Source organism: Beta vulgaris, chromosome 4, assembly GCF_026745355.1.
Source record: "Beta vulgaris subsp. vulgaris cultivar EL10 chromosome 4, EL10.2, whole genome shotgun sequence".
Classification (NCBI taxonomy): Eukaryota; Viridiplantae; Streptophyta; class Magnoliopsida; order Caryophyllales; family Amaranthaceae; genus Beta; species Beta vulgaris.
Window position 1 is genome coordinate 2,436,894 of NC_079205.1, and position 26,280 is coordinate 2,463,173.

The following is a 26,280-nucleotide window of genomic DNA, read 5'->3' on the forward strand; positions in this document are numbered from 1 at the left end:
AATCAAAAAAAGGTATTAGATGTTTATGTTATCTACAGGAAAATATGGCAATATTTTGAGTTCACCATTGATGTCTTCATCTTCTGTTTAGGGAAAAATAAAAAATTGCATCACTAATTAGATAAATTTAGGGCAAAAATTTACCTGAATTAGTTTATGATTGCATGCCAACAGTAAGTATTTCACTAAATAAAGAAATTTACAATTCTGTTGTTGATTCGCATGTTTGGATTGATTCCGCCATTAATGATTCACACGAATGAGTTGAATCCGCCATTGTTGATTTGCAAAAATGAGCGAAATTAGCTTCTGAATCATCGTTAATACAATTTATTGCTTTTAATAAAAAAAATTTGCAACTCTAATTCAAATGTTTGAGTTAAATTCGCCATGAATGATCCCACAAGGTTGTGTTGGTTCCTCCATTTTTTTCTGTTTCTAAGCTTTGGAAGGAAGAGAGAAAGAACAATTATTGCCCCAGAATTACTAGCGTGCCCCTTAACTTGCAATTAACTACGAAAATGCCCCTGGGTGTACCATGACTCCATAAGCATGGTATCCCGGGTGTACCATGAGTGGACTCGACTAATAACAGTTAAAATTTTACTCATTTATACTTTTATAGTTCAGTCTCGTTGTGTTCTTCACTCTCGTTGTATCGTTCACTAACTAGTTCGCCAATTCCCGCCCAAACAAGAGATTCTTCAACTCTCGATTTCTCCTGCGACATCGACGAACTTTTCGCCCTAAAATCTCCCCTCAAGACCTCCAACAATGGCGGATTCTCATTCAAACACTAAAACCTTACAAATTGAAGAGCAAGTTGATGTAGAACACATTCCAACTACCGATTATTTCTTCTCTAAAGTTGGCGGAGCTGTTTCTATCACTTCCGACCAAACGATTTTCGATGCGAGTAACCCTCCTTCGGTGCCCTTGGTCATCTCTCAGCGTTTCGGCGTCGTATTTGCTACTCATTCATCTGGTTAGTGAATCGTCTGAACTTATTTTCGTTCAATTTTGTGCTTTTTTTAATGGAATTGTTTTGTTGAGTTTTGAATTTTTTTGTAAGCAGGATTTTGTGTTGCGGAGACGAAGGACGTTGTAGCAGCGGCGAAAGAGATTAAGGATAAAGGAAGTGGTCCTTGTGTTCAAGAGTTGAGTGTTGTTGATGTTGCTATTGGTAGGGTTTCTATTTTGGCTCTTTCAATTGATTCTTCGGTGGTTTCGGCGGTTGTTGGAGGAGAGATTCATTGTTTTTTGGTCGAATTGCTTCTCAAGAAGGTAATTTTTCTGCCACATGCTTTGGGGACATGTGGTGAATTTGAGAATGGTTTACTTGATTTAGTCGTTTGACATAAATTATGGCTACTATGATGGAATATAGGGATTCTGAGGAGTCCCTTGGGGACTTTGTACACTTAAGAGGAAACCTATTGTAGGACCCATGTGTAGGGATATATGTAAATTCTCTGAAATGTTTTTGAGTTTAGTGTATGAGTGTTTGATGTCGAAACATATGGTGAAGTTTAAGCAAGCATCCAGCTTTTGATTCTTAATGACAAGGGGACCAATGTAGTTAAAACTTGAAAATAAGTTGTTTAGTCTGTGATCAGGAAAGTAGAGGGGCTGGAGTTTCCCCGTTTGCTCTAGATGACAGTGTGATGTGAATTTGTAGGAGGCAATGTAGTTAGTTAGCAAGAACGAGGAGGAGATATAGACATCTTAACATCCTCACTAGTTTGCAATTATGAATAGGCTTGGTCGAGAGGGTACTGCTAGACTATCTTGTGTAGAGTACCTATGTGGAGAGGAGATATATATATCTAGATGTTGCTCTTGGGTTAAGGAGGTGTTTGATGATGCTAGGAAGAAAGGGGGATTGTTTTGTTATCATCTTTGAGCAAGATTCTGTTTGTTGAATAGATTGCTTAGGATATGCTTTTGGGCAATGGCAATGAGTGTTTGAGGCAAGGTAATTCTCGATTCCTTATTATGTTACATTCCGTGTCAACTGTTGATCCCTTGAGTTGCCTTCTTGCTAACGGGGACCCTGTCGACCTCTTTGAAGGTTTTTGGATAGTGGTTAAGTTACGGAAAGTATCAGTATTTTTATTCTTTTTAACAGCTTTTAAGGTTAAATACTTTGATATGAGTGCATGAGAAAAGGTGCTTCCATGTAGATGAGCATTTAGAGTAGTGTCTTGAGGGTGATTTGATGTATTTGCTTTTCTAGTGCTTGCAATTACTTATCTCAGTGCAATTAAGTTTTAGGAGGTAAGGTTAACATATTTTGACTAGTTGACAAGGGCCTATTTAACCGTAGGAGTTTGTCATCTCATCCTTGTTTACAATTGTCTCTGTTGCTTTCATCTATTTCCTTTCTTTTCTTGGAAATCCATAGAGTTAGCTAGAATTATGGAGAACTTTGGAAGGGACTTTTTTTTTTGTGGAAGTTGGGGGAAGATAAAAGGAACCAATGCATAGGTTGAGACTTTGTTTGCAATCTAAAGCTGAGGAAGGTTTGCAATTGGTATGTGGGTCTTTTAAAACATTTCCTTTGTGGGGAAAATATCATTGTGAATTCCTTTAGAGAACCCAACTCTTATGGCACCAATTATTGACACTATATATGGACTTAATTGTTAAACTTGCTGGAACTTTCTCTTAATTCAATTATTAGAAAATTCTGTTTGAGGCATCTTCTTTGATTTTTCTCTATGGCAGATTTATAGTTAGAATGGTTGATAAGATAGAGGCATTGGAGTTTTTCCTGGAATTTCCATTATGTAGAAAACCACCGCAATTGGTGCAGTAGAGTAAAGCGCAACTCAAGCACACGATGATTGGGGTTAAGCGCCTTTTTTTGTGCTAGGTGAGGCGATTCCAAAGAGGTGCACTCAAGGCGCAAAAAGGTGCATCAATGCGGACCAAGGCTCATTCTAGGAGCTCCACAAACTTCGAGGGTTTACAGAGGCTTGTTCCTAATTAGAGTCTTTGTGTCGTAATGTAACTTAGGGTTTTTAAGGGCCCTTTTTTTCTTGCAACTCCAAGTGTCAAATGCTTCTTTCATGCACTCTTTGGGACATTTAAAGATTAAGACTTTGGAGAAGAGTTATTTTGGTTGGCTTCTTGGTTTCATATTATGGTATTCTTTCTTAGAGTCTTTGGTTGTTGCTTAAGATGTGGCTCTCATGCTCACTATCCATTCTTTTGGGGTACACATCCTTTGTGACTCATTTGGTAGTCAAAATTCAAATGATGGTAATGGCCACAAATCTATATGTAAATTTGTAAAGGAAGTTCCATGCCGATACCCATGTCTCTATACACGCGTTTTTCTTCATAGTGTTCCAATACCACTTTCAGGAATGGACAAACATTCCCATGGATATTGCATGAGACTTTATTCACAATATTACTATTTACTACCAATAATATCATGTACTACCTGCCAAAGAGGCCGTTTAATATCGGTAATAGTGTAGCTCCATCAAGAATCGAGATGTAGCTGCTGGTCAAAATTAAAGCTTACAAAAAACCTTGAGTCTGGGAAGTATGCTTCAATTGGCTTATGATCCCTGTAGTTCCCTTTGAGCGCATCATTACATATTATTCGTAAAAATCTTAAACTTCTACTTTCATCTTGTAGTTGTCAGCAATGTTTTAACTTCATATGTGGACAAACCATATTGACTCCTTAGATCGTCTGCACTTCTTATATTGTGAAGTAGCAGATGTTTGTTGCATTTTGATAGCAGCTTTGTTGTTATTGAGTGGGGAAGGTTGCATACATGGAATCTGACCCCCTAATCCATCTAGGGCAAGAGTCCCTTCAAAGGCATCAGGGTAGTATTGGTCTTGATGTTTATATGCTGCATTGTAATATCGTCTTACAGCTACTTGCACTGTAATTTGCAGGATAAAAAACCCGCATTCTCCTGTTCTGTTGAATCAAACCATGTGAAGGACATGATTTGGATCAAAGACATGGAGTCTTCCTTTATTCTTCTAACAAATAGTGGGGAGCTACATCTTGGAGCTATAAACAACTCTCCGAAACATGTGATGGACCAGGTTGATGCTGGTGAGTGCCTTGTATTGATTTTATGGTCATTGTACTTGCACAAACATAGGAAATCTCTTCTTGTCCTTTCATTTATGAATTTATAAGTACTTTAAGTTGGAACCGAAGAACCAGGAATTTCAGAATCAATTTTTATTTTAGATTTCTAGCTAACAACAGAAAGGAGTTACTATTTCTTTTGATGGTTATCCTCCCCCTCCAGAAAGAGAAAGTCTTAGCTTTCTCTAATTACCGATGGATTGCCGATGAATTTTTACGTAGAACAAGATCAGTAGGCCCGTGTAAAACGGATTGGTGCCATTGGCAGATTCTTGATGTGAAATGGGTGATGGCACTGGAATACTTCTGTTCAGACTGGTAAAATTATGTAGATAGCTGTGTCTATCTCTAGAGGCTGGATACTTCGGTTTACTTCGCTTATCGGTTATCTCTGTTTAGGAAGTCACGAGTCAGGAATGGTCGTATATGATTTTTTAAAGTAATGTGGCTTAGTTGATATCTTTCCAATCAACTATTTTTAGGGGATAGTGGTAGGCTCGGAAAAGCAATGTTCTTTATGTTTTCCAGCATTTTCTGTTTATCCTTTTCCTATACCACATTACCACCCCTCTTTGTAGATAGCTGGGTCTATCACTCGGAGGCTGGATACTTATCTTATCTCTGTTTATGAAGTCAGGGGTTGGTATTGGTTCGGATATGATTTCTTTTTAAGTAATGTGTATTAGTTGATATTTTTCTAATCAACAATTTTGAGGACATAATGGTAGGTACCGGAAAGCAGTGTTCTGTATCTTCTTCCCAACATTTTCTATCCATGCTCTACCTTTACTATATTCTCTTTGCAAATTGTTTGAAGAGACCGAATTTTTCGTAAAAGGCTAAAAGCTTTAATGTGCTCATGTGTCCTTAACAATCTCTACGCAAACAATATTCTTCCTGCATCAACCCCTTATTGCAATGTCTCTGCCAAGTTGAAACTTTCACTTTGTTGTGTCTTCAACATGCTTCACACAAACAACTTGCTGCAGAGGAGGGTTCTGGCACTGTAGTCTGTAAGTCAGTTTTGCTGAGACATATCTGTTTAGTTGATGGAAAGGCTAGTGACCTTGCATTTCCCCTCCACTTACCCAATTTGGGTCTTCAGAACAACGATGTTCTGCTTAGGTCCCTGGATCAGATTTTGGGATGTAGGAGTTCGAAAGGAGGCCCTAAACTCTTTTTTATGAGCTGATTTTGCTGATAAAACGCTTTAGATTATTTGGTTGTAAAGAAACAACAGGACTTCTATATCCTTGCTCATGCTATCTTTGTTATAAGCAGGTCTAAAAGAATTTGTTTGCTCTTTTTGTTTTTTTTTTTTTTTTTTTTTGTGTTTCTTGATTCTTTTGTGCTTCCCAGGTTTGAAAGGATTTGTTCTGTGTGTTGATTGAGGATTATCTTCTTCCTTGCATATTTCTAATTTTTCTTTAATACAATTTCCAATAAGAAGGAATCTCAAATGAAGCATGAAGTTAACATCAATGCTACATATTTTTATGTAAATAATAATGCAAGAAATAAAGTACTTGCTGATAAAGATTCATGTTGTGTTTGCCTTTTTGTGAATGATTACTTCTTTCTCCATTGCTAGTCCACAAATATACACTTGTTACTTTACATGGAAAATCTATCCGACCAACCCACTTAACCAATGTCATTTGGGCCCTTCGACTAGTCATTTTTCTCTCTTTCTCACGCACTCACTTCTTTCATATCCATGTAAAGTGGGCCCCTCTATCAAGTCTCACAAGCGTATACTTTGGAGATGCAAACATCCCCAAGGAACTCACAAACATCGATGAAATGAGAAAAGCCTCACTGGTCAAGGAGGACTCTCCTACTGTGACTCTTTTGCACCTTCTTCAGGTACGCAGAGTAGAAACCAAATGCCGTCAGCCTCCAAACACAATTCAAATCAGATTGACATATAAGTGCTAAAACGACAAAAAAGCGCCTAACTGGTGCTCACGGAACCCGAGAGCCGTCGATGTGAAACGTGTTCTCTGGTTAGCAATTCAGGTCGGGTTATAATTTTTATCCAATCTATAAAAGATCCCTCTTATCTTAATATAATATTGTCATTTAAAGTACAAAATCAATTATCCTTTATCTTTGATAGTTTTTATTAAAAATAATAATAAATACTTCCTCCGTAACGAAATAGATGTTACACTTTTCATTTTAGACTTTAACAAAATAGATGCTACACTTTTTTCTTTCCTATTTTGGTAAATTTTAAGTGTTGAAATTACAAAACTACCCTTACTATATAAATATAAACATACTTAATGAAACTAACCAACTATACTTAACTTTTTAATCTAACTTAATGAAATCACTAATAACCACCATCTCCTTGTACTCCACCAACACTCACCACCTATTTCTCTCTCCTCACCCCACCCAACAACCACCATCTTTCTCTTTCCTCACCCACCCACCCACCCACAACACCTTTCTTTCTCCTTATCCCAACAACCAACACCAAACACCGATCTTCAAACAACCGCCATTCCGCCACCAATCACATATCTTTGAACAACCGCCATTCCGCCACCAACCACCGATCTTTGTCGAGCTATGCTCGCATACAAGTGGCGAAAGTGTTAGTGTTGTTGTTTGTCTTCACCGATCTTCGCATTCTTCTTCACCAAGACCCACGAGCCACCACCCACAAGCCACCGATCTTCAAATTTTGACACCAATTCCGACCAAATTTCCTTCTTCTTCGCTCGATTTTCTTCTGTTTCTTCGTTCGATCTTCTCCTTTTGTGGTTGGTGTTTGGTTGTGATTTGGGGGCGGATTTAGGGTTTGGTGGTGATTAGGGGGGTTTGGCGGTGCTTTGGGAGTGGGTTCCGATGATGCTGTGGGTGTCAGTGCCGCGGTGGTATTTTTGCGGTGGTGGCGGTGGTTGTTTGATATTAGCAGTGGTTATTCTTGTGGGGGTGGTGCTGGTTTTTAGACTGGTGGTGGTGGTGGTGGGTATGTGGTCATGTTGGTGTTAACTTAATTACACGTCCTCTAACCCATTTAATCTCTCACTAATAAATTTTGCCTAGAATTCCGTTTTTGAAAAGTGTAACATCTATTTCGTTACGGAGGAAGTATAATTAATTATCATGAATAACTAATTGGATTTTTTAAAGAAATGGGCTCAAAATACAATTAATTTTGAGAATAATTAATTGGGCCTAAAAAAGTAGGGCTTTGAATCTTTTAAACCAAATAAATAGGCTTTATTCTTTTAAAGACAGGTCTTGGGCCTAACTTTTCGAATTGCTATCTCTCGGATCGAACCAATTAGGACAATGATACGTATCATCATCGGGTACTTAAACGGGGAGACACGATTATGTGTCTACATACGTCACACTTTCTAGTTTCTATAACATATGCGGTGACCGACAATGTGTGATGGATGAGACATGACTGAGAGGGATTAACCTAGACCCTTGAGAGCTGTAAGGGGAAGAGAGAATTCAGTATTATCCAAAGGTTGCTCTATAGAATGTGAGGGCCTGAGTTGGGATTAACATATGGAATCATACCTTTTATGTGAACTCTTTGAGGGAACTAATCTTAAAGGAGATGCTATCTATGAGATGATGAATGCTAGATGTGGGAAAAGGGAAGACTGATAGGAATTGATTAATACTTGATAATGGAAGAAGCGGTAAGAGATACATTAAAGAGCTGAAGTGGTTGATTCTATGTTGTTTAGAAATTACAAGGTTGTCTTTCAGGAGGGTACCTTAATGACCATTTAAATGATGGAAACAACCTTTTGAGTACGGGTGACATAACGGATTTCTTTGTTTATTTTGATAAAAGTAAGAAAAATGAGAGTAATAAGAAGGCTCAATCTCATAAAGGTAGTATTTTATTATGGTGTCGGATCCCAAGTTTTTATGGATTCCTTCTTTGTTACCGGGGTCGGCAAAGAAACGAAGAAGTAGCACGTTTGGGATCTAGTTCCTGTCTTGCACCCAAACTCAAACTAGACCTCGAGGAGAAGGTAGCTGAAAGAGCGCTTATCTATCAATTCCTTTCCTCTTTCCTTTCGGAGTTTACCACTCTGAATACCTTTTTGAACTTTTTTAATCCGAGCTTTGAGATAGAGTCATGTTGGATGGTCTAGATTGGGGTGCTAATGATGAGGTATTAAATCTTGGTGACTTATTTGTTTTATCAAGAGTTACGTGGTTTTGGCAGGAGAGAAGAAGCTCAGGTTTGATGAGGTGGGAGGATATTTGTTCTTAATTGGAATTTGCAAGGGTGAAAATTATCATGAATGCATAATTTTTTGATGCTTAGCTTCCGATGGACTCTTCTTATTTTTGTTTCGTAAATTGCTGATAAATTGCCAACATTACGGGAGGACCTGCCTTGAAGTATATATTTTTCTTAGCTGATTGACTATGAGCATATTCGTTCTTTTAATATTTCATTTTAGGAGCACTGCATTTGTACCCTTACTTCTATTGTACTTGCTGTTTTGTGATTGACTTGCAGTTGGAAGGAGTGTAGATGGAAAATATGTTGCTGTTGGGAGAAAAAACAATCTTAGCGTTTTCTCTTCAAAATTCAAAGAGGAGGTACAAATTTCACTTCCAACAGATACATGGACTGACGAGAGGGACACTGTTAAAGGTATCTGGCTTCCCACTGCTCCATGTAGTTTTTGACTATAATAAGCTGATCTAGGTTTATATTACTCTAATACAACTCAAAATGACTATATTCTTGATGCTCTTCTGTTCTGGCTCACATGTTAGGTTCCCATTACATCTGATGATCTGTTTTCATCAATCATGATTGCATGGATAGTGATAATGTGTTTATAATAAAACTAGTACAACTCAAATGATTTTCTAATGCTTATTTATTCTCTATCATTTGCTAAGCTAAGCTGCTTGCTTGATAATCTGTTTCCATGATTGCATATTTGCATGGATATTATAATGTGTTTGGTGTATTAGTTAAGATATAATGTACTTAATTTACTATTATGATTGCATGGGTGAAATAAATCAATGTTGAACTTATTTCTTGTCATTTTCCATTTTGGCTGAATGTGTGTAAGCTTGCATCTTGTTTCAAAGATTTTGTTCAAACTTCAGATTCTATGCCAGTTTTTTGAGATACTTGTAAGACTTCCCTTTACATTCCTGGATGCTTTCATGGCAGTGGATAGCATCAGATGGGTTCGCTCAGATAGTATTGTGGTAGGATGCTTTCAGCAAACTGAAGACGGCATGGAGAAAAATTACTTCATACAAGTCATCACGAGTAAAGACGGAAAAATCATTGACGTAAGTTCACCTAATATTTTTTCAGCATTAAGTGCTTGGCCACCAGCAATCTGCTTGGGGTGAATCTCATGATTTTCAAACATAGTACTATCAATCTTTTTTGTTCACTATAAGAAAGGTAATGTGGGATAAATCCGAGAAGTTATGTAACTATTTATCTATTTGTGGGTGTTTGTCATGTGCTTTTGTGGGATTTTGTCTATGGGTGACCCTAGGAGGTGATTTGGGGCCACATGGTGTTGCCATGAGGTGACATTATCTTTCCTTTCTTACTGACTTGATGATCGAACTCCTTGGTTGTCTTCGTGTTAAGGAGGAAGTTTGAGCAGGTTTGGAGTTTAATTTGGTGGAGGGGTTTCTTTGTCTCTGACTTACAAATTTTCTGGTTGATTTTTTTCTCATGTTGAGCTGGTTGGATTTTGGAATGTTTTCACCATTCTTGTGGTGTTTCAGGCTCTTGTCGACTGTAAGATCAATCTATTAAAAATTACTTGGTTAATGGGGGTGATTTGGAATAGGTGTGTCATTAATATCTACTAAGGATTGATGGTGGTGCTGTTACTTTTGAGATAATTATGAGATACTACCTCTGTTTCACAATACATGCACCATTTACTTTTTCACGTACTCCACTACGCTTCTTTGGACATTAATATCTCTAATTGTGTATAAGCAAAAATTATTAAAAAATTGTTATTTGGAATCCTCACGATGAGACGAATTTAACAAGATCCCACTCAACTATGTTTTATCTTACATAATGGTGAGAGAAGAATCGTCAAAGTTTGGTTGGTGAATAGTGAATAATGCCCAAATAAGAAATGGTGCATGTATTGTGAAACGGAGAATCGGAGATAGTATTTTCTCTAGTCTGAAGTGGGGTAGGATAAGAAAGATCATCTTGTTATGTGTGTGTGTGTGTGTGGGGGGGGGGGGGTTGTGAATGTGAGATAAGGTTCATAGGCCTTGGGAGGAGGGTAGTTTAGCTTTCAGAAATTTGGCGTCCAACCTTTCCTTTGTGGAAGGTTTTGAACCTGATTTTCTTTGGCAATGCATCATTAGAGAGAGGCATGTACTTGAGAGGAATGGATGGGTTAGATAGACATGTATCTTCGTGTTATGTGTATTATGCATTTGTGCTTTCTCATTGCGAGGTGAATTTAGGGTTGGGAAGAATATTAGTTTTGAGAAGATCTCTAGACAGGGGAGATGTTCTTTTACTTGTCTTTATCATCTATCTTCTGTCTTCTTTTTGTAATACTTCTCTTTATGATTTTTTGGGGAGCGAGTCTGAGGAGTAGGTGTTAAGCTGAAGTGCTGAACTTCTGTTTTAGGGGACAGCTTTATGCCTGAGAGTTACTTGAGCTCACACTGAGAGTTGGAGGGTGTTTCTTATTTCGTTCCCTGGATTAGAGAGCATGGTTGTGAGATTTTTTTAGTGTTCATTTTTGGAAAGCCAAGGTCTCTAAGAAGATTAAGGTGTTGGTGTAGATGGCTGGTTTGGGTAATTTGTGAGATTTTTTTCCGTTCATGTCCAATCAGGGCAATAAGTTTCAATGAGGTCCAATAAGTTCCAATTAGGTGTAGTCAGGTCCAATAAGTTCCAATAAGGTCCCATAGTCAACGATCAATAAATTTGAATTAAAATTTCAATTAAAGTACCACTATGATTATTATATAGTATTATATTATATTTGTAATATTGTCTATTAGTTTATTATTCATATTACGATTAACTGATACTCCCTCTGTTTTTTTTATCTTTCTCACTTTCTTGTGCATCTTTGAACTTAAATATCTTTCATTATATATTAGTAAAAATTATAACGATTGAATATTAATAATGTACTAATTGAGACGAATCAAATAAGACCCCACATGACTATATTTTTTCTTACAAAGTGAAAAAAATTGAGAAGATTCTCTTTAAGTATGAATAGTGTCAAGATTCTAAGTGAGAACGATAAAAAAATAGAGGAAGTATGTTATTATTAAAGATTTTAATTAAAGTACCACTTTGATTATGTAGCATTATATTTGCATTATTATCTATGTTTTATTACTCATATTACTATTGGTTGATTATGTTATTATTCAAAAAATTATAATCATGGTCAAATAAGGTTAACAATAATAATCATAATAATTATAATATTTTGCAATTCGTCTTTAAATTAGTAGATATAACATGTTTTCGCTACTAACAACAATAAAAGATGTAATTGTTATTAATTAATTTCCTACTAGTGCTTTATGAAATCAAATAAACTCTCATAGATATGTTAATGGTGAAAGTTGTGTATAGGAAAGCATATAAATAGTATTTTTTTTGTTAAAATGTGAATCGTAAGAGATAACTAATAATTACTATTTTTTTGAAGGATAAATTTTAATGATTATTATGTTATAATAAATTTTGAAGGATAATATTTATGTTAGGGGTAATATTTATGTTATTACTCATCAATTTTTTTTGTTAAATAAGGTCTTATAAGTTCCAATTGGTTCAATAAGGTCTAATAAGGTTCAATCAGGTCTAATAAGTTCCAATCAGGTCAATAAGTTTCAATCAGGTCCAATAAGTTCGAATCAGGTTCAATCAGGTCCAATAAGTTCCAATTAGGTTCAATCAGATCTAATAAGTTCAGTTGTGTTCAGGGTTACCCTAAGTTATCCCCCTTCCCCATCACATCGTTTTTATTTTTCTGTACTGACTTTTGGAATTCCTTATTAATTTCCTGTAGGGTTCTTCGAAGCTCACTTCAGTGAATATCAGTGATCTTTTTCTTGGCTTTGTTGATGATATTGTACCACGTGGCTATGGGCCTCATCTATTTGTAAATTATTTGGAAAACTGGTACTTTCACTAAAAACTATTCCCTTTTGGTTTACTTTTTTTTTAATTATTTCGGTAGTAAACCTGTTTAGATTTGCTGTTGGAACTTTGTACAATCAGAAAATTTGGGTTGAACCTGAATTGATACTTTGTTGAAGTCCATTGAACAGGTATTTTGAGTCAGTATCCTGTGCCCCCTGAAAAAACATGTCAGTATCCTGTGCAATCTATTGCTTAAAAGCTTTTGGTTCTGTATCCCATGTTACCTATTGAATAAAATGTCGAGGGAGTTCTTCTCTAGGAAGTGAAGATCAGGAACTGCAATAGGCACCGGCGCCCTCGGGGGGGCTTCACTCGCTCTGTCAGTCCACTTAGGAAGGTCTCTCTCGCTAGGTGCTGAGACATGGGTGGTGCTGTGGCCTGTGGGCGGTGATTGGGTCATGTGCGGTTGCTAGTTTACAGGCCTTGAAATCTTGGATTGAACTGTGGTTGAATTTCTGAGTCAAGGTGATAGCTGGTGCCTGGTAGGGAATGAACTGGTACCGTCATAGTTAAATAGGCGATTGATAAGACTGCAAGTACCAGTCTGTCTCAAGTTATATAAAACTAGGCTTCAGAATCAAAGCTGCTCAAGCTTGTTTGAATTTTCTAGTTTTTTGTATACCTTCTGAAGCTAGGTTTAGTTTCAGCTTATTTTACTCATGTTGGGTTTATTAAAATTTATTATTTCTTGGCTGTTATATAGCTGTTTATTGAAGAAGTCTACTGGGAAGCTAGAGACTGCTCTCTCTCTCTCTCCCTCTCTCTCTCTCTCTCCCTCTCCCTCTCCCTCTCCCTCTCCCTCTCCCTCTCCCTCTCCCTCTCCCTCTCCCTCTCCCTCTAGGCACATACATACACACACGCATAGGGTTGGGTGTTGGCGAGAACAATTCTTATATGAGAATACAAAGTACTAATCCTTTTTAATCAACAAGTAATCCATTTTGGTTAAAATGTATCCATCTTTTTCCCTTGTGGGGTGATACCTTTTAAAAGGATTAAAGAAAAAGGATAACCATAATATTTTATTAAAATGGATTACTATCCTACTGTTCTCACGTTCTCATATAAGAAGTGTTCTCACCTGAAAGTTATTCTATATATATATATATATATATATAATTATATATATATATACATATATAAAATAGCTGATCTCTCTCTATATATATATCCACATACGTACGTATGAATTATGTATCTGTAGTGGCAAAGAGAAGAGCTCAAGCTTTTTGAGTTAAGAAAACAAAAAGATTTTGTATGAGCTGCTTGTCTACAACAGAAACAACTAAATATAATTGTGGAAGAAGCAGCAAAGTTAGAATAGAAAAATCAATTGTGATTGTCCTGAACATGGAGATATCATTCCTAAATTATAATCCTCTAATAGTAGAAGAATTGATCAACATATCATGTTCAACTGTGGCAACTGATGGAATCTTGTTTGGACTTTTGCAGTGAGTTTGCTTTTGTATCTAATAGGAAGAATACTGATCAACATATTATGTTGTTTGATTGGACGCAAGGGGACAACCGAGTATCTGTGATTGAGATTGAGAGAGATGATAATTTGACCCCAAGAATTTTACTTCAAGGTATGCTATATCTGATGTTAGGCCGGTGAATTTGTGCTTGTGTCTCCCAGTCCATAGATGAGACCCAGCATCCTCTCCCCTGTCCCATGCACCTACCCTTCATATATAAATGTATATATGTAGGTGTATGTCCTAAACTTTTTTAGATGTGTGGACACAAACCAAACACTAGTCAGACACTTATAGAACATATGAGAGTGGCTACCTATTATGGACTAGGGTTATTTTTTTCCCTCTTTTAATGAGACGTTTAAACACAAAGAGACAACAGAGATGTCGTGACATTTTTTATGTATTCAATTCTCCAATGCCTAAAGTCGAACTCTAAGCTTTTAAAAAGAAGGTATATCTATGTTTTTCTTTTCATGTGCCAATTGTTAACTGCTAATATCTAAGGGTTTATGCTGCCTGCCACGAAATGTGATGGCTTTCAGCTGAAAAAGTAATGCTGTTATGACTTCAACTCTGGTGTAATTTATCCTTATCTCTATTTCGATTTCAGAAAATGGGGATGATAACTTGGTCCTCGGGCTTTGTGTTGACGAATCTTTGGTTTCCGAAAATGTGAAAGTCAATCTTGGAGATGAAGAGGAGAGAGTACTTCCTTCACATTGCCTTTTAGCGTGTATAACACTTGAGGGCAAGCTTGTTATGTTCAACGTTGCCAGGTAAAATGGCCATGTTGTCAAAGTTGTTGCATATCTCTTATCTCCTTTAACGTGGTTACAATCACTACAACCAACATTTGCATTGGTTCTTGCATTTAACACAGATCTTTCTTCTAATCATAATCTACATTGACTACATATAAGAGAAAATATTTATTAAAGAAAGGGAGCAGTTTGTACAGTTATGAACACCATTAGTCCTCCAATAGGAACCATGTCTCGTAACTGAAACACAGCCCTTTAGAAACCGTGCCTCACATCATTTCAGAGTCTACTCAATGTTCATGATGTATTTGGGACCCATGCATGACCAATATCCGTTCGAATTTTTATGCATATCATTTTATATTCCACGTGCTCTTGTTCTTGCAGTATTGCTGGGTCTCAGCGCTCAAGTCAGGCTTTATCTGCTTCTTCTCTTGATGTTCAGAATACATCTGTGGTCGGACCTTCAGATCTTGGAGAAGCTCCTTTGCCAGAGGAGGTGGAAAAAACCAAACTATCGGGTGTAGATTCGGAATTACATGAATCGGATGTGAAGGAAATTAGCTCTGCACTTGATAAAGTTCCTGTAATAAAGGAACAAAAGCCTTTTGAGCAGAAGAAATACACTCCTGGTATCCTTAATTTTGATCAAAATATCAGGAAGGAACTAGTGGCTGGAAACAATAATCAGAAGGCCGAAGTAGATGTCAATAACTCTAAGCCTCTTGGGCATTTGGGGAAGTCTCGTGAGGGAACTGCAAACCAGTTCTCATTCAAGAAGTTCCAGGAGGGCCTAAGTTTTGGTGCAGGAGATACTGTCGCGACTGAAAAATGGAAGATTGAGCGTGGTGTATCTTTGACTGATAAGTCTCTGGAGAAAAGCAGGACTGACAGGGGTTTAGAAGAAACGATTGGATCTGGTGAGTTAAACAGTACTTCGATCCCGACAAGTTCAGGCGGTTCTTTGGGTAGTTCAGGTGTATCCAATGTTAGATCTCTTTCTCCATCACCAGCGTTGGCTAAAAGTACCTTGTCTGGGAGTCCTTTTTCATCCACAGATACAGCAAATAGCTCTGCAAGGTTCACTGGAAACTTCGGTTCCCGTCTGTCGGATCCATTCAATTCTTCAACAGGAAAAGCTGCCAACCACAGTCAAAAACCAATAGTTAGCAGTGCTCTCTCAGGAATTCAACTTGGTTTTCCTAGCTCTAAATTACAGCTGCAAGAAAGTGCCAAATCTCAGAACTTTACTGACCAAAGTGTACACCAAACGCTGGGTAATAATAAGAAGTCTTCTCCTCTTGGGCAGCTGAACCCTGAGCACAATTTATTGAAGCAATTCTCTAATGTAAGATCTTTGCTGCTTTTTGTTTTAGTTTTTCTTTCTCCTTTTTCTGATTATAATTGTTTGCTTTCATCTTTCTTGTCTTACAACATTAAAACAAACTACCTGTTTTGTTTTGTTTTTAATTTTACGGGTGGCAGAGTCTCTTAAAAGTCAGTTTTAGATAAACTTGTAAGCTTTATTAATATCTGATCATTGGACATTATCCCCTTCCTAATCCGAGCTAGGTGTAAGAATTTAATTGTAGTATTCTGTGTTTCCCCCATCCCCAGCCAGACACTATTTGTTGTTGGGATTCATTGTCCCCTCGATTGTTGTTTGCTCGCCCTTGCTTGTAGAAGCTTCAGCTTGAAGGCCCTGTACCTCTTTCTGGTGGCAGGGATGTCATTCAAGGGTACTTGCATCTGATTGGGCTTAAGATTTCTTCTTTACGGAAACTTCCATATCCTGTCTTTCTCCAATTTTTTCTCAACCACCTTGGCAGCTGTAATTCTTGATGACGCCTTTGCAGGTAGTCAGCTACCAATGCACCAAGGTAGTCCTACCCTGGGCATTATGGTGGAATCCGGATTGATACCTGTCTCTCGTTGCTGTTATCATTGTATGCAGCAACAACCTGATCACAATAATTTCTCTTTTGCTTTAATATCTCCCCTTCATTTCCTACTTTCTAATGATTTTTGTCTAATTCTCTTCATTGGTGACACGCTCTCACCCTAAAATATACCAGTGCTTGTTAACAATGTGGAGCAGCAATAGAGGCCTTTCTTCCCTTGTCAATTCCGGCATCAGTCTTCCAGTTACCCATTGTATGATCTTCTATAGATAAACTGAATGTCTTTGTCTCGTTTTCTTGGCTTTTTCAGAGTTTCGTTTGTTTTCTAGATCTCCATTTCTGGCTACCTAGTGTCTTGTATACGAGTAATGATCTTGTGTGGGATGCTGATGCAACTCTGGGCATGCACTGATTGATCATCCTTCTTCTTTGCTTGTTCAATTTCAAGTAGTGGACGGTTCTCTTGCTTGAATGAATATTGTGCAAATGCAGGTGTTGTCTTTCCTGGAGTGTGCAATGTGCTTACTGAAATTTATAACTTGGGCTTATATATATTTTCTATATTCTCGTTAGGTACAAAACATGGCTAATGAGTTAGACAAACTTCTGGAATCTATAGAAAAAGCAGGAGGTTTTAGGGATGCTTGCACAACTGCTCATAGAAGTTCACTTGAAGCCTTAGAGGAAGGCATGGATAGTCTCTCCGAGAGGAACAGAGAGTGGCAGGTAGGTCATTTTTTTAATTAGTTCTAATTATAGACAGCTTAATTCTTGCTGCACAAGCCCCTTCTATCTGTCTGAGAATCTCTTTAGGGTTTGATTCGATCAATTGATATGTGATAGTTAATTCCGAGCTCTGGATGCAATTTCATCTTTAGGTGAATAAGTACTTAGTGATCTTGTATGATAGTGCATCTGCTCCTATTAGCTAAACGTAAGGGACTTACGTCTTTATGGTCAAATCCCCTCTCTGAATATAAATTCGCGTGCTTCTAAATTGAGTGTTTTAAGGTTTGAAATCTGGAATTTCTTTCTTTGAGGCTTCATGTAAGGAATTTTTGCTCCTCTTTCTGACTATATTCCCTCATCTAATGGTTTTCACGTGCTTTTAGGTAACTTCAGTACAATAAGAGGTATTATGACATCTCTCTATATGCTGTAGCAATTAGTTGTTGATCAACTAGCTGTCACCTATCAGTTGATTATTTTAGTTATCCTTTATTTGCCTTCATACCATACTTTTACAGTGACTTTGGCCTTGTTTGGTGAAGAGAGGTTTGGGGCAAAATAAGAGGTTTGAGCTCATATTAGAGGATTTGACTAGTCAATCCTCTAATTTGAGTGTGTGGTAGAGGTTTCAATTAGCTTATTGAGTCCAAAAAGCTCTTTTTGAAAAAGTTGGGGGGGAGGAGCTTTTTGACATTAGAGATTTGGGAATGAGTGGACCAATTACATTTATGTCCTAAAGTTGTTAAAAATTACATGAATCAATAATAAAAAGTACTACAATAGATTATGCACATGTCATTGGTCATTTTACACAATATGTAGCAATAGCTATCAGCTACTTACCAAACACCTTTATACGAACAACTAATACAATTAGCTAATACTATCAGCTACTTACCAAACACCTTTATACGAACAACTAATACAATTAGCTAATACAATCAGCTATCAGCTAATACAATCAGGCATCAACTAACAACTAACAGCTATGCACTAATTGCCAGACTAGGTCTTTATCTCTTTTGATGCACTTTGCGTTGCCTTTATGTCAGATTCATGACTTACCCATTCGACTTTATGAATTTCTGATGCTAATGACTAATATTATATTTTCCCTTTGTTTTCCCTCTTTTTGCTACTTATAAATTGTTTAAATATTTTCTAGAGTTCTACGGAGGGACGACTTAGAGAGGTGCAACTTCTTCTTGATAAGACTGTACAAGGTACTTTACAATTCCAAAATGCTAACTCGATGTGGTGCTGCGTTTTACCTTTTTTTGGCTACTATGCAACGAACAACTGCTACTTATAATTCTGGTTATGATGTCCTCCTTTTTGATGTGGCTTCTATCCTAATTTAATATTTTAATCAACTCTTTGAAGATTTTGTTTTCTTGTCCTTAACAGAAGTTTAGAAAAACTCTTTAAATTATCTACTTTTATAGGCAAGATGCATCAATGCATTAGGATTATTTCTGTGAAATGCATAATAACTTTCTTGATGATTGGTCTTACTCTACTATGGTGTCTATCAAAATTAAACCAATCAAACAAGGATTTGACTTGTCGTCTTTTCCTTAGCTGACCAACTGGCCTATGCTTTGCTTCATGGTTTCAAATAGTTTTGGCGAGGAAAACACACATGGAAGGCATTGTTAGGCAAACTACAGATGGACAGTATTGGGACTTGTGGAATCGCCAAAAGTTAAATTCAGAACTTGATCAGAAGCGAGATAGCGTTTTAAATCGGAGTCAGGTATAAGTTCTTGTTCTACTATAGCATATGGGAAAAGTACTAGCTCAAATGAATTATTGATCTGTGTTAGTCTTTTTTCCATATTTATTCTTGCTCATCTGTTATAGGTCCCTTTATTTAAGTTGTGCAGGAATCAAATAGCATTTGGTGCTGAACTCTGGCTTTCATTCTTGTAGTAAGAATATTTACTATGACTGAACAGAGTGAGCCACTAGACTGATGTCTTGCAGTTTCCAGGTGTAAGGTGTAGAATCTTTTTCCAAGTTCATGACAAAGTTATCAGGAAGTTTGGACATACTTGTAAAAAAAAAAAAACTCCTAATAAACTTGTTGCTTGGCGTAAATGGCTTGTAAGACAAATCACACACTGGTGATATTTTTCACTCTATGTTAGAAAATTCCATATTTCTTTAGATTAAGGGTGAAAAGCACAGAGGTTTGCTTTTAGATGCCTTGATGAGATTGTATTTCATGCTGGAAAGTGGGAACCCCTTAGCTGTCACCTAAGGAGTTGAAATTCTACATCAGGCATGTGCCTTGTCTCCAGTTTACTTGAAGGTTTGAAACAGAATTAGGCAATGCTTATGCTGAAGCCATGTCATGTAGAAAAGCCACAATGATTATTTGGCCTTGCACGACAACTTTTTAAGTAGCTCTTTTAGATAAAGTAATATTTTAAGAGACCTTTTAGAGGTTGATGTAGTGATTGAAAATGTTAAGCAAGTATAGGTAGTTTTTGGGATAGAGGTAGCTTTTGAAGGTAGAAATTATTTCATTGTTTGTGTTTTCTAGACCTACAACGAGTTTTATCAAACACGAATTGTTTGGAAAACATTTTGACCCCTTACCCATAAAATCTAAACCTAATAGCTAATGTAGCCTAAGAACTAAAACGACAGCCTAGTAGCAGGCTAACAACAATTATAACAATTTTTGTCAAATATGCCCTTGGTATAGGAGTTTTTCGATTGAAAATCCAAGTGTCATTGCTTGTTCTTGTTGGAATGTGGTGATATTAATGGGAATGCTCTTGACCTGGTTGTCATTATGTAGGAGGGGGGATAGGGAGGTTGATGCTCAGTGAGGTAAACTTTTCATTTGTTTGATGGAGTCTGCTAGATCACGTTTTATATCTGATACTTCTCCAAGGATGGACAATTAACCATTTCGTTCAACAATAGGCTATCGAGTCTTTTGGCATTTTCTCCATCGCTTGTCTGCTCTATTTCCTAAGCAGGTTTCTAATGGGAGCGTTCCAAAAATTTCTCACATTGATAAGGCCTGATACTTTAAGTCTTCCGATACACATTCCTGATATAAAAATTCTGCCTGTGGAGAAGTTTTCTTTTTTGGGGTTCTCTATGTAAGAATCGTGGCTAGGATTTTCATCTTTGCATTTCTAGTCTATCGCTTGCTGTGGCCACTTGCAGAATTCGTCCCTTTGTCCATTTACTATTGATGCCAAAAGATTCACTATTATTTGGTTTTAAAACTTAGTGGACTAAATGAAAGTGGCTCATTAACACTTCTTATTTATCGTCAAGTTGTTATGCATACATCTGAGTCCTCTTTATTCAGGCGGAAGCCTCTCAGAAGACATCATGTTAATGTTGATATTGAGTAGTACAAATGTTTGCCCCTTTCTCTGTCTCTAATTCCATTTGGACATTGAAGTTCTTGAAGAAGGTGTAGGCCATGGATGAATGACTTGGCTGCAAAGTCTCAATGTCTATGGTTTTTTAATATACAATGCCCAATTTAGTGTTTGTTGAGGACAGGTCCATCTTTTCTGGCATTATGATGTGGCTTCTTCTCTTTAGAACATGTTTGGAATTCTGGGATCCAGTGGCTGTTTGTATCTTCAACTTTGCCATATGTGCAGTATGAAAAAAAGAGGAAAGTTGTGTGGAGAATGGTGTGCTTGGGTAGTTGGGTATCCATTATGCCTTTTGTTGTATGGTTGGAGGGGAATCATATAACTTAATTTTACATATGTTAACATTAGTGCTCTAAAGGCCTTGCATCCCCTGGGTCTCAGTTCTATGTTTTTTATTTAATTTATCCCCATGGTTGGTTTACTTAACATGATTTGAAGCATAATTGACCCTCTTTTTCTATTAATTTACTGTAGAGGACTTCTTGCTTTACATGGTGCTTGTCTCTTACACCCAATGAAATGATAGTTGACTGAAGACTTTGGTCTTGCAGTATGAGGGAAGATTGTATTCAATTGATCCTTGTATCTGAAAACACAATGAGTAATGCGCACAAATAGGTTAAAGACCCATTTTGATTCTATACTCTATAAACCAAAGCGAAAAGTAAAGAATCTAGTGGCACCATTTAAATTGACATAGGATACACGACTATGATATTCCATCATTTTTATTGCAACAGTTGAAGCATCTAACCAATATTGTTTTTACAGGATCTGATCAACCGGATGATTGAACTAGAAAAGCATTTCAACACCCTTGAGCTTAATCTATATGGTGAAAGCAGTGGAGTAAACTCAATTTCTCGAGCACGAAATTCTAGATCCGTGCCATCCAGGTATTGAACTGCTTTTTTTTTTTTTTTTTTGAGGGAAAGGTATTGAACTGTTCTATTCTGGACAAGTATATGTGATGCAGCTAGACCCCCCCCCCCCCCCCCCCCCCAAAACATGTGATGGGATGTGCGCTTGGTGTTATATTACTGTCTTATTGCATGTGACACAGCATCTGAACAAATTGTGCATTGGTCCATTAAAATTCTTGAATATGTATCTGACATTGTCCACCAAGGATATTCAGGCTGACCTCCATGATTTTGCAGGCACAGCCAGTCATTGCATGCTATTCATAATGCAACAATTTCACAGCTAACTGCTGCAAAGCAACTTTCTGAATCTCTGTCCAAACAAATGACTGTATTGAGCATTAAGTCACCTCCAACAAAACAAGCTAATGTCAAAAGGCAAGTTTTTGAGTCCATCGGGATACCTTACCCAGATGACTCTCTTCGTTCGCCAGGCACAGCAAAGATAATGGATTCCCCATTGAACAGAAATCCATTAGTTTCTTGCTCAGGTGAAACTCGTAATGCATCTAGAAGGATCCAGTTGAGTGGTGTCAGCAGTCATGATCTGGAAACTGCAAGAAGGAGGAGAGATTCACTGGATAGGGTAAAGACTTCCTTCAAATGCTGTTGACAATTTATCTTCTGATACTCTACACCCTTCATTGTTCTGTCATGTGTAGTTTTCTTGTAGATGACGATGAACAATTCCAAGTATGCTTACTGGAAATTTTAGATGCTGTCTATTTTTGCTTATCTTGAATGCACCTTCAGTGAGGATGCCATGTGAGTATGAACTAAAATGTTGGTGAATCTAGTATCCTTATAACTAAGGGCTGCATAACTTAAGATCCTGTCGTCAATGTCTCACCATCTGATATGTGAGTTGTGACTGAAGCTTATAAGTGTCCCAAAAAAGAATAATCGGGAATTTGCGGTAGTGTAAATAAAATTTAGAAAACCCTTGGTTGGTATGATTTAAATATTTGAACGAGGAGCCGAGTATACTGTAGTGGAAGATATTACTTGTAGGATCATTAGACATAAACATAGAGGACTATACGTTTAAATCACTCTTTTTGACATTGATTTTCCACAGGCTGTGGTGCTATAATCCGCAAAAGTAAGTGGTGTTGAGCAATCATTGTTATACTCTATATGTAAATACGTAGCAGAGCTGCCTTTGGTCTGGTTCTGCTGAGTTGAGTGGTGTTTCTCTTCATTTATATATTGATGCCAAAAGATCACTTTGCATGAGTGGAAATAGCAAACAAGAATCTTTATGCATGTTTGATGAGGTTTATGTAATTTTAAATAAATTGGAAATTTTATGACGCACAAGTTTATATATGAATATGAAAGAGTGGTTATGCTACCATGGATATATATAGAGATGTTCCATGGCTTAGAGGTCTTGTATTTTTAGTTGTCATCTGTTGCCCCTTTTTTACTCCAAAAGATCATATTAATGACCTTAACTTAGCCAGGTCATTCTGTTTTCTATAATTGATCAGGATTTATAATACTAATGACACTTATACCGCTAATTATCTTGGCTTTGTACAGTTCATCTCTGCAGATGATCATTTTTACTGTATCTGATGCTTTCATAGAATCATAATTACTATTTTTATCAGTCATCCTAACTGTTAATGAGGGTTCCTATAGTTCACATACATGTGCTTGTTTTCTTGCGGTATGCTTTCCCTTAAATATATTTGATTATCCCTTAAATATATTTGACACGAATCTTAATCGCAGAATTGGGGAAACTTTGAGGCTCCAAAAACAACAGTCAAAAGGATGGTGGTACAGAATGAGAGCCAGAAGGTTGGTGGTTTGTTCTCTTCAATGGATAAGCAATTCGTCAGTCCTTGCAAACTGGAAGGGTCAACAACCACTTCTTCCAAGGTTCTTGCTGTGCAGGATAGGAATGGTAAGTGGTGACAACTGGAGTCTGGTTATCTTCTTCAATTTTAAACAAGTTTGCTTAAGACTTGGCCAAATAGCAACCCCCTTTTCTCCTCTCCCCCCTCCCCCACCCCCAGGCCCCAACAAAGAAGAGAAAAGTGAAATCTGATTAAATTGCCCATGGTTGCACAGAGCATAAGGGCGCACTACAAAAAGTCAACTCTGATACTGCAGCCACATCTAAATTCAAATGGGATGGAGGCATCCCTGAACTGCCACAAGCTGGAATGGAGCAGCCTCTAAGATGGAAGCTTTCACAAGGTGACAGTTTCTCGGCCACCCAAAGCATGTCTTCATCATCCATTGTTGATCCAAATCTGAAGAAAGGATACATTCGTTCCAATGCTGAAAGACAAGGGACTAGGATAGGGAATAACGACAAAACTGATAGGCCTGGTACTGCTTCAGCTGACACGATGTCGTCTGTGTTACAGTTTAGTGAAGCCAAATCAACCACCCAAAAGACCCAGCCACGTCTATTTTCCTTTTCAACAAAAGGTGGCCAGACACCAATTTCTGGTAGCGAGCAGACTGTTGCTGGGCAAAGTTTTTCCAATGTTTCAACTAGTAAACAAGATATTGGAGCTTCACCTCCATTGATATATCCCCCTGTCAGCTCTTCTATATCACCTAATCTGAGTATGCAGACCTTACCAGTCACGTCGGTAGAAGGTGGATCTGTCACCAGTCCTAAGAAAGTCTTACAATTTCCCTCTCCAGCGTTTTCTGTATCTTTCTCAGATGCATCAACTTTGAGCTCTTTAACCTCCAGAAATTCTAAGGAGGTTTTACAATTCCCTACACCAGCCATTCCTGTTTCTGCCCCACAAGCAGAACTGGTGATTTCTGTGTCTTCCAAGGGTACAGAGTTGGCGAATTTTGATTCTACTGAATCTTCTGTAAATCCATCTGGAGAGCCGTCAGCGATAGGGCCTGAAGCTGCTAATAATAAAGTAATTGCAGCCAATAATCTGGCTACAGCTCAGTCTCCAGAGAAGTTAGCCCCTTCTAGTGACGGCTTAAATTTTGTGCCTTTGATGCCTTCCGCTTCAACTGAAGCTCCAAAAGTGTTTGACTCAAGCCTCGACATGAACAAGACTGCCACACATGTATCTGGTATGGTATCAAATACTCCAGAAAAGAAATCTGCAGCAGTTGCATCATCGTCACCATCTCCATCAGAACTTGGAGGTTCCGCTGGTGGAAAGAGCAATAATGATGATACTGTAGCACAGGAAGATGAAATGGAAGAAGAAGCACCTGAGACAAACCAAACAGCAGATTTTTCTCTAGGAAGCCTTGCTGGATTTGGTATAGGATCAGCACCCAGTGCTACAGCTCCAAAATCGAATCCATTTGGTGGTCCAATGACTAGTACACCACAAACTATGCCTAGTTCAGTTTCTCTAACTGTTCCTTCTGGAGAGTTGTTCCGTCCTGCATCGTTTAGTTTTCAACCTCTGCAGGCTTCCCAGTCCTCCCAACCTGCTAGTATTGGAACTACTTCTGGTACCTTTGGTTTTACAAATCCTCTTCAGCAGAGTTCCTCGGGGAATGGGTTTGGTCAGCCATCACAAATTGGCTCAGGACAACAGGCTTTGGGTTCAGTTCTTGGTTCGTTTGGACAATCAAGGCAACTTGGTGCTGGCTTACCTGGTAGCGGTTTTGGGATTCCTCAATCTCCTGGCGGTGGCTTTCTAAATGCATCCACTGCTGGAGGATTCGCTGGCATTGGTTCCACACCCAGTGGCTTTGGCGGTGGTTTTGCTACTGCAGCTACTGTCGGAGGTGGGTTTGCTGCTGCAGCTACTGGGGGTGGGTTTGCTGCTGCAGCCCCTAGTGGAGGCGGGTTTGCTGCTGCTCCTCCAAGTGGAGCTGGCTTTGCGGCTGCTGGTGGTGGGGGTAAGTTTAGACTCTCTGAATATCTCTAGCAGTGATACCTCTCTTTATATCTTAGCTTATCTATCCTTTTTATATTGCAGCTGGTGGATTTGGCGCCTTCGGTAAACCAGGGAGTGGTGGCTTTTCTGGGTTTGCTGGTGGTACTGGTGGAAGACAGGCCCCATCGGAGCTATTTACACAAATGAGAAAATAATTTAATCCTGAGCAAGAATGGCTTCTCTAGTTGTTTTGACTACGCTCTTGTAGATATTTGTCATGATAGTGTAGGCATATGTAGTCAGTCATTGATTTGATTGCATTAGCAATTACTAAACACTCCCCCAAGAATGAAACTTCAGAAACCTAGATTGTGAACCAACGTAAACTTACAGCTGTCATTGGCTTATTGCTATAGGTTGTATACTTGTATAAGATTAAATTCTTGGTTTACATGTGTACAAGGTTTCAGCATCATACACACAAATAGAGCTAAATCACACACTCTGTCCCCAAGTAATAGGGCTGTATTTCTACTTTTAGGTCATGCTAAAACAATAGGTTAGTTTTAACTTTTAGTAAATTGAACTATTAATTATTATGTCATGTTACTATGTTAGTGATACATTAGAATTCATTTAAAGTGATAGTTTCTAGGCTAACATTCCATGAACTTCAATGATAATAGAAACCAATGAGAAACTTGGCCTATTCATGAACAAAATAAAGATTAGCTATCATGAATTATTGTTTTGCAAACAAGTTAAAAATTACATACACTTTACATTTATTAGTCAGTTCTGAATCTGATACGGTAAGTCTACAACAATCTCTCATTAAGTTATTCGTAACCTAAATTTATGTCTTATGTAGAATAGATGACTATTCTTTTAACGGGGCTTGGAGAGATCTTTGCAAATTTTA

The 26,280-nt window shown here is 37.7% G+C and overlaps 1 protein-coding gene across 2 annotated transcripts; it reads left to right on the forward strand.

The window, feature by feature from the left end:
• The first annotated feature begins 637 nt into the window (after positions 1 to 637).
• On the forward strand, positions 638 to 25,957 carry LOC104891745 (nuclear pore complex protein NUP214). 2 transcript variants are annotated; one of them, XM_010677493.4, is made up of 17 exons: positions 638 to 985; positions 1,076 to 1,284; positions 3,922 to 4,087; positions 8,640 to 8,777; positions 9,315 to 9,439; positions 12,184 to 12,296; positions 13,773 to 13,909; positions 14,412 to 14,577; positions 14,950 to 15,910; positions 17,037 to 17,189; positions 18,358 to 18,415; positions 18,815 to 18,948; positions 21,377 to 21,501; positions 21,766 to 22,114; positions 23,269 to 23,443; positions 23,611 to 25,380; positions 25,461 to 25,957. In XM_010677493.4, the coding sequence occupies exons 1-17, from the start codon at positions 775 to 777 to the stop codon at positions 25,571 to 25,573; spliced, it is 5,103 nt and encodes a 1,700-aa protein (XP_010675795.1). In that variant the 5' UTR covers positions 638 to 774; the 3' UTR covers positions 25,574 to 25,957. The 2 variants fall into 2 exon arrangements, with proteins under 2 accessions (XP_010675795.1, XP_048498484.1); XM_048642527.2 differs by lacking the exons at positions 638 to 985; positions 1,076 to 1,284; positions 3,922 to 4,087; positions 8,640 to 8,777; positions 12,184 to 12,296 and having other exon boundaries at positions 9,317 to 9,439.
• The last annotated feature ends 323 nt before the right edge of the window (positions 25,958 to 26,280 follow it).